Source organism: Pteropus alecto, unplaced genomic scaffold, assembly GCF_000325575.1.
Source record: "Pteropus alecto unplaced genomic scaffold, ASM32557v1 scaffold40, whole genome shotgun sequence".
In the NCBI taxonomy this organism is placed as follows: domain Eukaryota; kingdom Metazoa; phylum Chordata; class Mammalia; order Chiroptera; family Pteropodidae; genus Pteropus; species Pteropus alecto.
Window position 1 is genome coordinate 20930159 of NW_006431919.1, and position 10030 is coordinate 20940188.

General features: G+C 60.8%; 1 protein-coding gene across 2 annotated transcripts in view; it reads left to right on the forward strand.

The window, feature by feature from the left end:
* The window catches only part of RADIL (Rap associating with DIL domain), a 45137-nt gene that overhangs the window by 16340 nt on the left and 18767 nt on the right, over window positions 1-10030 (forward strand). For both annotated transcript variants that reach the window (XM_025043139.1, XM_015585312.2), the window contains exons 3-5: window positions 6574-6806; window positions 7811-8443; window positions 9390-9427. In XM_025043139.1, the coding sequence (XP_024898907.1) occupies window positions 6574-6806; window positions 7811-8443; window positions 9390-9427 (904 nt within the window). The remainder of the gene's footprint in view (window positions 1-6573; window positions 6807-7810; window positions 8444-9389; window positions 9428-10030) is intronic.

Genomic DNA, 10030 nt, shown 5'->3' on the forward strand with positions numbered 1-10030 from the left:
ATGAGAGAAGAAAGGAAGTAATGCAGAGCAGAAAGTAAACTAGAAAAGAAACATGCAGCCGAGATGATCAGTAGTGAAGGGCAGGCTTTTTGAAGAGATTAATGAAATAGTCAAAACTGGAAAGATTGACGAGAGAATAGAAAGGCGGTACATACGTAGTCAGTCTTAGGAGTTTAAAAGCGTATAAAGCTGCAAAGACAGTTGAGATTTTTTAAAGGATCTTATAGATAGCTTGGTGCCAGCACATTTGAAAACTTAAATGAAATGGACGATTTCCTAGAAAAGGAGAACCTACCAAAACTCGCTCAAGAATGGAAAACCTGAGTAGACTTAGAACCTTGAAAGAAATTGCACGTGTAGTCTGAAACTGTACCCACCAAAACCAAAGCAAAACCACAAAAACGTACGACCCAGGAGGTTGTACAGGCCAATTCTTTCTAATATTTAAGATTAAGATTATTCCAGTATGATACATCGGACTATTCCAGACAAGAGAACAAAAGAAGCCTTTTATAAAGCAAATATAACCTTCATACCAAAACCAGAGATGGGAAATACAATAAAAATCATCAGCCAGACTCACTCACGAATGTACATATGAAAACCAAACCGGGAATGTATACGAAACACAGCATGGCCAGGTTGGACGGAGCTCTGGGGTGCCAGCATGACTGAACCCCTGGAATGTCGGCTGGCAAGGTGATGCTGACTGTTGGCAGGAGGCCTCAGCTCCTCTCCTCAGGGCTGATCAAGTGTCCTCGCAGTGTGGTGGCTGACTTACCCCAGAGCACGTGACCCCGAGAGAGCAGGGCACGAGCCACAGTGTCTTTGGTGAGCTAGCCATGGGAGTCACACACTGCCCTTTCCACGGTTAAACAGGCTCCATTCGGTATGGCAGGAGACTCCGGAAGGGCTTGACTAGCAGGAGGTGTGGCTGTTAGGGGCCTTCTTAGAGACTGACTCCCTCATCGACCCTCAGGAAAAACGGATAATTTTAATAAATCGCAATGGAATACTATACAGCAATGAAAAGGAATGTGCTGGAGAAACTCAGCAAATGCGCGTATTCCACTAACGCGATGCCGAGTGAAACGAAGCAAGATGGATAAAGATTCATACCGCGTGGTACCATTTCATTAAAGTATGAAAAAGTTGCAAAATGAAAAAACGTAAATACATACGTGGGAATTATGACCCCAGATCAGCACCGCTGTTATTTCTGGCCATCCCAGCGTCGTGGACCGGGCCGGTCCGCGCCTGCCGGCTCTGGCTCGGAGCTGTGTGCCTTGCGGGTGCTCAGTCAACTTGAACTGTGTGTGCGTCCTGCCAGCTGCCTTTGCAAAGGTCGAGGCCTTTAGTGACACTGCTACTTGAGGTCTCTGGGACCCCCAGGCTGAGTAATTGTAGCCCTAGCTTGGTTCCTTCTCCCCGCCCCCATCGGGGTTGGTGCGGAGGCCACTGTTCCCGCTGCCCCCGGGGCGGGGCGGCTTGTGTCTGGGTCACTGTCGTCCCTGCGTTTGTGTCTCCTTTAGCCTCTGCAGGGTGGGCGAGCCCAGGCCTCTGATTTCTGTCAACGCCGCTATTTTCCCCTGCGACTGGCAAACATTTTCAGGGCAAAAGTGCTCGAAGTACCGCTGCCTCCGGGGTCTTACCGTGTCTCAACTTCGGCCGGGCAGTTCCCTCTCTGTCGTCTGTGCCGTCGTTTTCATGGGGGCGTTTACCGTGTCCAGAGTCAACTGACTGGTCCTGACTCCACCGCTGGATTCAGGGACGGACACCTCTCCACGCAAACAAACGCTGATGCTTAACTCACACACACGAGCTCTTACGACACGGACTCTGATCTACGGACTCTGATCTACGGACTCTGATCTACGGACTCTGATTCTGCGGCTCCCGGTCGCCGCTCACCCGTGCCAGGTCCTCCTGAGACGGTGATGACCAGCGAACACGCGCCTGTGTCACGTCTCCAGTGACATGACGAGTTAGCACAGAAGCAGCACCTTGAAACCACACTCACCTCTGAGCTCATGGATCCGAGGGTCAGAAGTCCGGCGTGGTGCGGCCGGGGTCTCAGGGTCTCATGAGGCTGAAACCAAGATGTCAGCCAGGCCGAGGTCGTCAGGGGGCACCGGGAAGGATCCAGCTCCAAGCTCCCTCTTACTGTGGGTGGAACTCAGTCCCGTGGTCACAGGACTCAGGTTCCTGTCCCCGTGGCTGTCCCTGCACCTTCAGGCGGCAGTGTGGCATCACCCTCTCCTTGTGCTGTGAATCTCTGCTTTTAAAGGCTCCGTGTTCAGGTGAGCCCACCGGGAAACCATGAACCCGAAGTGAACTGATGAGTGAAATTAATCCCACCTGCAAAATCCTCTGTCCGCATTATAGCACGTGATCACAGTGGTGGCTCACACACTCACAGGGCCCGCCACACCCCGGGAGGTGACAGGGGTCGTCTTAGTGTTCCGGCTACCACCGTCGCCTCGGCCCAGGGAGCACCTCTGCACCCACACGCAAAATGCGCTCACCCACCTCCAGGTTCCCAGAGCCGCACCACATTCCAGCATCAGTTTGAGTCCAAAATCACGTCGGCTAAATGATCTGAGGTAGGTGTGGAGGGCCCCTGGGTGTAATCCGTTAGGTGCAGGGGCGCGGTCCTGTCCACCTGCAGACCCGTGGCCCCGGGGACAAGGCTTCTGCCCAGCCCCCAGCACGCAGCGGCGGGCAGGCACAGACAGCGGTCACAGGCCTTCTGGGCGGAAGGGGAAATGGACAGCGACGAGTCACTGGCACAAGGCTGCTTCGAACTGCAGCTGGCGCACCCAGCCGGAGCTCCTGGGTCAAGTTCCAGGCCCTGGGAGCACCCTCCCGGCGGCACCGGCGGCCTCAGCCTCCTTCCTCGGCTGTAGGCCCCAGGTGTCTGCAGGTGAAGCTCTCTCAGCTGCTTCCTGTTGAGAGGGCCTGTCATCTTGTACTCGGTCAGACCTTCCTGTCTCAGCTGGCACCGTTTCTGCTGATCCGATTTTCTCCAGAACCTTGTGACCGTACGTGGATTCAGGGGCATGCCTCCGTGGGACAGGGCCACCTCCACAGAGGTGTCCGAGACAGCCCCGCTGTGCCCTGGCTTCCGCTGGGCCTCTGCGGGGCGCTGCTTTCCAGCTTCTGCTGGGCCTCTCTGGATTGTTTAGGAAAACCTACAAGGACACGCTTCGTCTCTGGACAGGGTCTTTTGTGGCCGGGCACATGGCCTTTCAACCTTCCTGGGGTTTCAGGAAGGGGTTGAACAGGACACTCAGCCTTTTCCATCTGTGTCACTTTCGGCAGCCGCGTCTGACTTGGCGTCTTTCGTCATCTGGAGAGGCCGAGAACTCGCGAAGTCGTCCGGGGTGGGCTCCTTGGTTTACAGCTCTTCACTCCTGTCCCTCTCCTACTGAAATCACATCAGAGGCCAGCAGGGGGACTGTGGGGGACTGAGGCTGTCGTCACGAGCACCCTGGAAGACACAGGCCCTCAGGTGACTCGCTGGGGACGCGGTGCTGGGCTTCCTCTCCCGCGCTAGCAGGCGGGGCCCACACTCAGGCCTCCCACCTGCTGCCAGGACACCACGTGTTCATACGCAGGGGAGAGGCCTTCAAAATGTTCATGCTTTTTACTTTAAGAAAAGGTTTTTAAAATAAAAGTATAAAGAATGATGTAACTGACAGCTGGGTTGACATAAACTTTGATCATATTTAGAGTTTTTAAAAAACAAAATAAGTGAAACATTATATAAATAAAGTTACATATAAAACACACCCTGTTATGTGCGGGATATGACGTCACACGGACTCAGCCGGCCACAGTGCACTGTATACACCGAGAGGCACGCCCTGCCGCCTGTGGGACGGAGAGCCACCCCTCGGATCCGCTGCGCACCTGTCTGCCCCCTTACAAACCAGCCTGACGTGCACAGACAACAGACCATGAGCCCTGCACAGTGGTGTCTTCTGTGCCACTTCTGCGCCTGCCCAGCTGGCCTGTGCACCCACCGCTGGGGACACACCCGGCTTTTCCCTCTGCAGGGCTTCATCCCGTGAGTGAATGGCCCCCATGGAGGGTCATGTGGCCTCTCGCAGGCCGCCTTACGCAGGTGTGCGTGCATGTGTGAGGGTCCGCCTGGCCGTGCAGCCTACGGTGTGCGTGGGCTCGTGTTGGCTCACGGCGCAGATGGCTGTGCACGCTGGCGGTGCTGGCGCTGGAGGTCCAGCGGCTGTGGACGTGAGCTGCTGCCGCCTTCCCCCGGGCAGCCCTGAGCCACAGCCCCCCAGGCCTGGCCCTTCAACACTGCACGGACCCATTAAGGAGACCGGGGAGCCAGACCAAGGTGGCTCTGCGCACGGCAGCGGGGAGAAGCACTGCTTCAGACAGCAGCTCAGAGCAGCGGTCCCCAGCCTCTGTGGCACCAGCACCAGGGACCGGGGCTTCTATGAGCATCAAATGCCTGAGGACCTGAGGTGGAGCTGAGGTGGCGATGCTGGCGCTGGGAGCGGCTGCAGATACAGATGAAGCTTCGCTCACTCACCAGCCGCTCACCTCCTGCTGTGCGGCCCCATTCCTAACAGGCCATGGGACGATACCTGTCCACGGTCCAGGGGCTGGGGACCCTTGACCTAGAGGACTGGGCCCTGGGCCCCTGGAGGGGTCCTCCGTGGGGGTGCGGGATTCCGGCTGGAGGAGTGGGGTCCAGTGCTGTGGGCTCCCACGTGGGGCTGCAGCTCCAGGGGACACCGGCCGGCTTTAGTCTCTCCAGCCTTGTCTGGCCTCTGGGCCCCTGGGAATCTGAGAGGAAAGGGGACCATCCCAGGTTCTGCAGTGGCCCAGGAGCCTCAGGATCTCCGGAAGGTGGATCCGAGGCGCAGCCCCTCCTGTAGCGCTTCCCAGATGGAGGAAACACTTGGGTGCTGGAACGCCACTTAGGACTGGCTTTTAAAACTTTCTTCTTTCAGGTGGGGCCCCAAGTTTGTGCACTGATGCCACAAGCCCCGGGGTCTGCCATTCTTAAGAGGCTGGAGATGGGAGAGGGCCTGACCCCCCGCCCTCCTGCCCCCTATGCCCTGTCCCCCAGCTTGCCACCTGCCCCCTGCTCCCCCTGCCCCACTCACAGAGGAAGGGTCCAGCCAGGCAGTCAAGTACCACTGAACATAGCTTGGTGTTTCTCAAATTACATGAGAATGACTGAATGCATTACAGATAGTCATTGTCATTGCCTGTGAAGGAGTAACTTAGAATAGTTACACTCGAGGGCATTTTTAGGAGAAATTTTTTTGCCACGATGATGGTCACAAGGGAGACCAGATCCCAGATGCTGAAGCCTAGAGTGCAGCCAGAGTTAGGACCAGGGAGATGAGCGAAGTGCCAGAGGAGAGGGATGTTGTGCAAGGAGCTGGCGGGTGTGGCTGATCTTGTAGGCCAGTGGAGGGAGGCCACATTAGGCGGCTGGCCAAATTCAGTGGTTGGTGACCTTGGACACACATTATAATGACCTGGTGCCCCCCTCCTCCCGTGGCTGGCCGGGCTCTGCAGTGGGCAGGGAGCAGTGGCACGCACACCGCTCCGCGGTGCGGCAGCCTCCTCCTGCAGCCGGCCCCCTGTGGGCTGCAGAGGAGCGGGCTTCCTTCTGAGTCGGCTGCTGCTCGCTGGCCGCGCTCTCTCGGTAAGGCAGCGCCTTTGGCCCCAGCTCGCCCGCTGCACTTCCTCTGGCTTTGTCTGGCTTTGTCTGGAGTGGCTGTAGGAAGGGACGCTGCAGATGAGGCCGGATGGGGGGGCTCAGGAAGAAGGCGCTGGGGTCGGCAGGAACAGGTTTCGGGGGCTGGCGTGCGTGGGCTCCGTGCTGCCTCTCTGGTCTCTGGCGGTGTTCATTTAAAAAGGGCGCTTCCTGGATGTACAAGACTGTTCTTCGTGGGGTGCGTTTGTGTCCACACGTATGTGCATGCGTGTGCACGCGTGTGCATGGGTTTGTGTGTGCACGCGTGTGTGCATATGTGCGCGTGCTCTGACCTGGTGGTGTTGGAGTAGCCTGGGGATGGAGCAGCCGTGCTGTCCTAGGCGACCAGCTGGCTCAGCTGGCTGGGTGCCGTGGGCAAGTTGACCGTTTCCTCCTTATAAAATGGGGGGGGGGGATGATGAGTGGTTCCCACCTCAGCGATCAGCACACACATGCAGGCATAGGGGGACTGGCGGGACGGGATGGGACAGGGTGATAGGCAGGGCTTGGGGCGGTGTGGTGCCACACGGGACCCCCATGGGGCCCGACAGGAGCTGGTGCTGCAGTGGGTTTGGTGCTCTGAGGGGGTGCCGTGGGGTGGCTGGTCAGGGCGGGCTGGGTGTGTGTGGAGCTCCTGCACGCGCCTCAGGACACGGCCGGCCGGCTGGGCTGCCCGGCTCTCTGGTGGGAGGGCGTGGTCAGCGGGCAGAGTCCCGCGGCCTCCAGACAGGCCCGCAGCCCAGCGGCCAGGGTCAGAGGTGGTTCCCGAGCTCGGGATCCAGAGGGGCCTGGAGGTGGCTCTGACCGCTTGCCCTGCTCGGCTTCTGTTCCAGGGATAAACGCCCAAGCCCGGAGGCTGCAGCGGAGCCGCGCCAAGGGGACCCCAGCCCTGGCCTTGGGGGCCTCCCATAGCCCCCCACCACCCCGGCTGCGCCGCACGGTCAGCGAGACCAGCCTGAGCCCCGCCGCCACCCAGGGCCCCGAGGAGCCCGGCCAGGACACCATGCGCTACTCCCTCTACGAGTCACCGCACCTGCTCCTCCTGCAGGGCTACAGCCAGCAGCACGTGAGCCCTGGGCCCATGTGGCCGCAGTCGCTCCGCCGATGATGGGGCTGTGGAAACGGGGCAGGCAGGGGCCAGGCCAGGCCTGTTCTAAACGCTGGGGAAGGGCGGGGGCTCCCCCGTCACCTGTCCTCTGCTTCCAGAGCATTCTCTGTCCAGGCTAGGGAGGGGGCCCTGCGAGGGGATGCCCAGCTCCTCCCTTACTGACCCCAGCGTGATGCCAGGTGCCGTCACAGGAATGTCTGCCGCCTTCCAGGCTGTCTCAGGCCACCTGCTACCCTGGCTTTGGGGAGGGCACGGGCAGGTGGCCAGGACACAGGCCTGCGGTCTCCTCCAGATGTGGCTAGTGCCTGGCGAGAGGCTCAGCAGCCCGGTGCGTGGGCTGAGCAGCCTCGACGTGCTGCAGGGCTGTTTCGAGGGGCCCAGAGAAGCCGCCTGTCCCCGGCCCCCAGAGCCAGCCCTTGTCACCACTCCGGTTGGAAGTGTCTTGGCTGGAAGGGTCTGGCCCTTAGCGACGGCACACCATGGCTGCCCCAGAGACGTCCCTCTCCCTCTGCTCTCATGTCCCCTCCTGCCCTCACCGAGCCCCGCCCACTCCGCCTTCCACGCACACTTTGTGACGCTGGGCTGATGGTGCCTGGGTGCGAGGAGGCACCTTCCCTGGCCGAACTGGAGCTGCAAAGGGGGCGCCTCCCACGCTTGTTGGGGTCACCTGGGGAGCTCAGCCTGTCCGCATCTGGGTCGGCCCTCGTCTGGGCCCTCGTCCCTCAAAGCTGGAGTCCTTGTTCTCTGGGGGCCACCGAGGCTGCTCTGGGAAAGCTCCCCCCAGGACAGAGTGGACGCTCAGTGTGGAGCAGGCTGGGGGCAAGCGGCCAGTTAGGAAGGGGGTGGCCCGGGACAGTGAGAGCTGCAGACAGCGGCCCTGCCACTCGCTAGGTACCATGGACAGGGACACTGCCTTGTGCCCGGCTGTGTCCTGTCCCTGAGGTCCGGTGTCTGCGTTTCAGGACAGCCTGGTGTACGTGCTCAACCGGGAGCGGCACACAGTGGGCCAGAGGACGCCCTCCAGCAAGCCCAGCATCAGCCTCTCGGCCCCCGACATCCTGCCCCTGCACTGCACCCTCCGCCGGCACCAGCCCGCGGGCCGAGAGCAAGCAGCGGGCCGGCTGGTCCTGGAGCCCATCCCTGGGGCGCCCGTGGCGGTCAACTTCTCGGAGGTGGGGGGCCGGACCGTGGTGCTGTGCCATGGCGACCTGCTGTCCCTGGGCCTCTACTACCTGCTGCTGTTCAAGGACCCCGCGCAGGCCCGGCCACTGCCCACCCAGGCCCTGGCCCGCCTCCGGGCGGCACCACAGAGCTGCAGGATGTGCGGGGCCCTGCTGCAGGCCCCCGGCACCTCGGCCCCCCCGCCGGCCGGCCTGCCCCTGCCCGGGCCGCCGCACCTGGAGTTTGAGCCCGACATGGAGGACGCGCTGCTGCAGCGCATCCTGACGCTGGTCGAACCGGCCGGCGACGACCACACGCTGACCCCCGCCTTCCTCCTCTGCCTCTGCATCCAGCACTCGGCCACCCGCCTCCAGCCAGGCTCCTTCGGGCAGCTCCTGCTCAAGATTGCCAAGATGATCCGCGAGAGAGTGCGGGTCAGTCCCAGGGCGGAGCTGGCCCGTGCCGGGGCTGGGGGAGGTGCTGGCTGCGGGGTGGAGGGCCGAGGCCTCCTGTGGCCGGGTCAGCCTTCTCTGCCTGTCCAACCTGCCCAGCCTGGGGCATGCGGCCTTGGCTCATAAGCTGTGGTCTGCGTCCTCCCCGAGGCTCAGCCACGTGCCTGGGAACAAGCCACTTGGAGCCCCGAGCCCCCATTCAGCCTGGGCATCCCATGCTTCCTGAGGGGAGCAGGTTGAGCCCCTGCCGACAGCCACCCCACTGCAGAGCCCTTGTCAACTCAGTGGTGGGGGCGCAGGGCCGGTCGGCTTTTGTTCACAGAGAAGCTCCCCTCCCCGACTGGGTCCCCAGACAGTGGCTCCAAGCACACGCGGGTGGAACCCTGGCCGTGGGGCCACCCTGTGTGCTGCAGGCCGCTGAGCAGCACCCCGGCCTCCACCCGCTGCATGCCAGCACCCTCCCTGGCGACGTGGTCCGGGCCCATGTCCCCGCGGCCTGTTTAAATGCGCGTGTGGATGCTCGGCACGTACCCATCTGCTTGCCATCACTGCCGACGCTTGACCGTGTGGCAGATGCGAAGCCTCACAACCAGGGTGTCGGTGGCGTCTTCATTCTGGTGTTCACAGAACACCCAGCCTGTCTTTTTCTCCATGGCAGTTGCTACGTCAGCAGATGGCCCTGAAATGCTTCTGTTGTGGGAAACACGTAGGTCCCATTCGGCAGCGCGGTGGGGAGATGTCCCGTCACAGGGACGTGTGTTCTTCCCAGTGTAACTCAGAGGAACTCGTCGGCAGGGCACAGCTGGTCTGGGACAGCCCTGCTGCGTTTTTATAGGGATGGCGTTGCGCCATTTGGTGGTGGCGTCACTGAATGTATCCCATGATCTTGTTTTTCTCATGTATGTTTTTTTTTCCTTTGTAATTGTAGGAGAAAACCAAAGACCTAGCGGAGAACCAGGCGCACCTGTAAGTATTCTGTCCTTGTCCCCGCCCCTTAGGCGGCTAGTCCCGGGTAGACCCGCAATTCCTGTGGGGCCAGGACTCGGGGTCAGCTCTGTGCTTCCATCAAGTTGTCTGTCCTTCTGTCTGTCCTTCTGTCTCAGAGTAGCCGTCCTCTCTATTTCTTCAACCACCACCCTGGGAAGCTGCGTTTGGGCGATTTCTAGGGTGCTGGCTGTAGAGTGAACGGGCCGCCCCTCCCCCACTCCCCGGGTGGACCGGCACTTCCTGTGGGGCCAGGACTCGGGGTCAGCTCTGTGCTTCCATCAAGTTGTCTGTCCTTCTGTCTGTCCTTCTGTCTCAGAGTAGCCGTCCTCTCTATTTCTTCAACCACCACCCTGGGAAGTGGCGTTTGGGCGATTTCTAGGGTGCTGGCTGTAGAGTGAACGGGCCGCCCCTCCCCCACTCCCCTCATCACGCCGGAAGCCACGCCTTCCCCAGGGGAATGCGCGACCCCGATGTGGGTGCTCACGGACGGCGCTGTCCCCATACGCGCCACGGGGACGAGCACTGTGGCCTCGACGGGGAGACGTGGTGCCCGTGACCCCTCGACCCCTCGCGTGCACACCG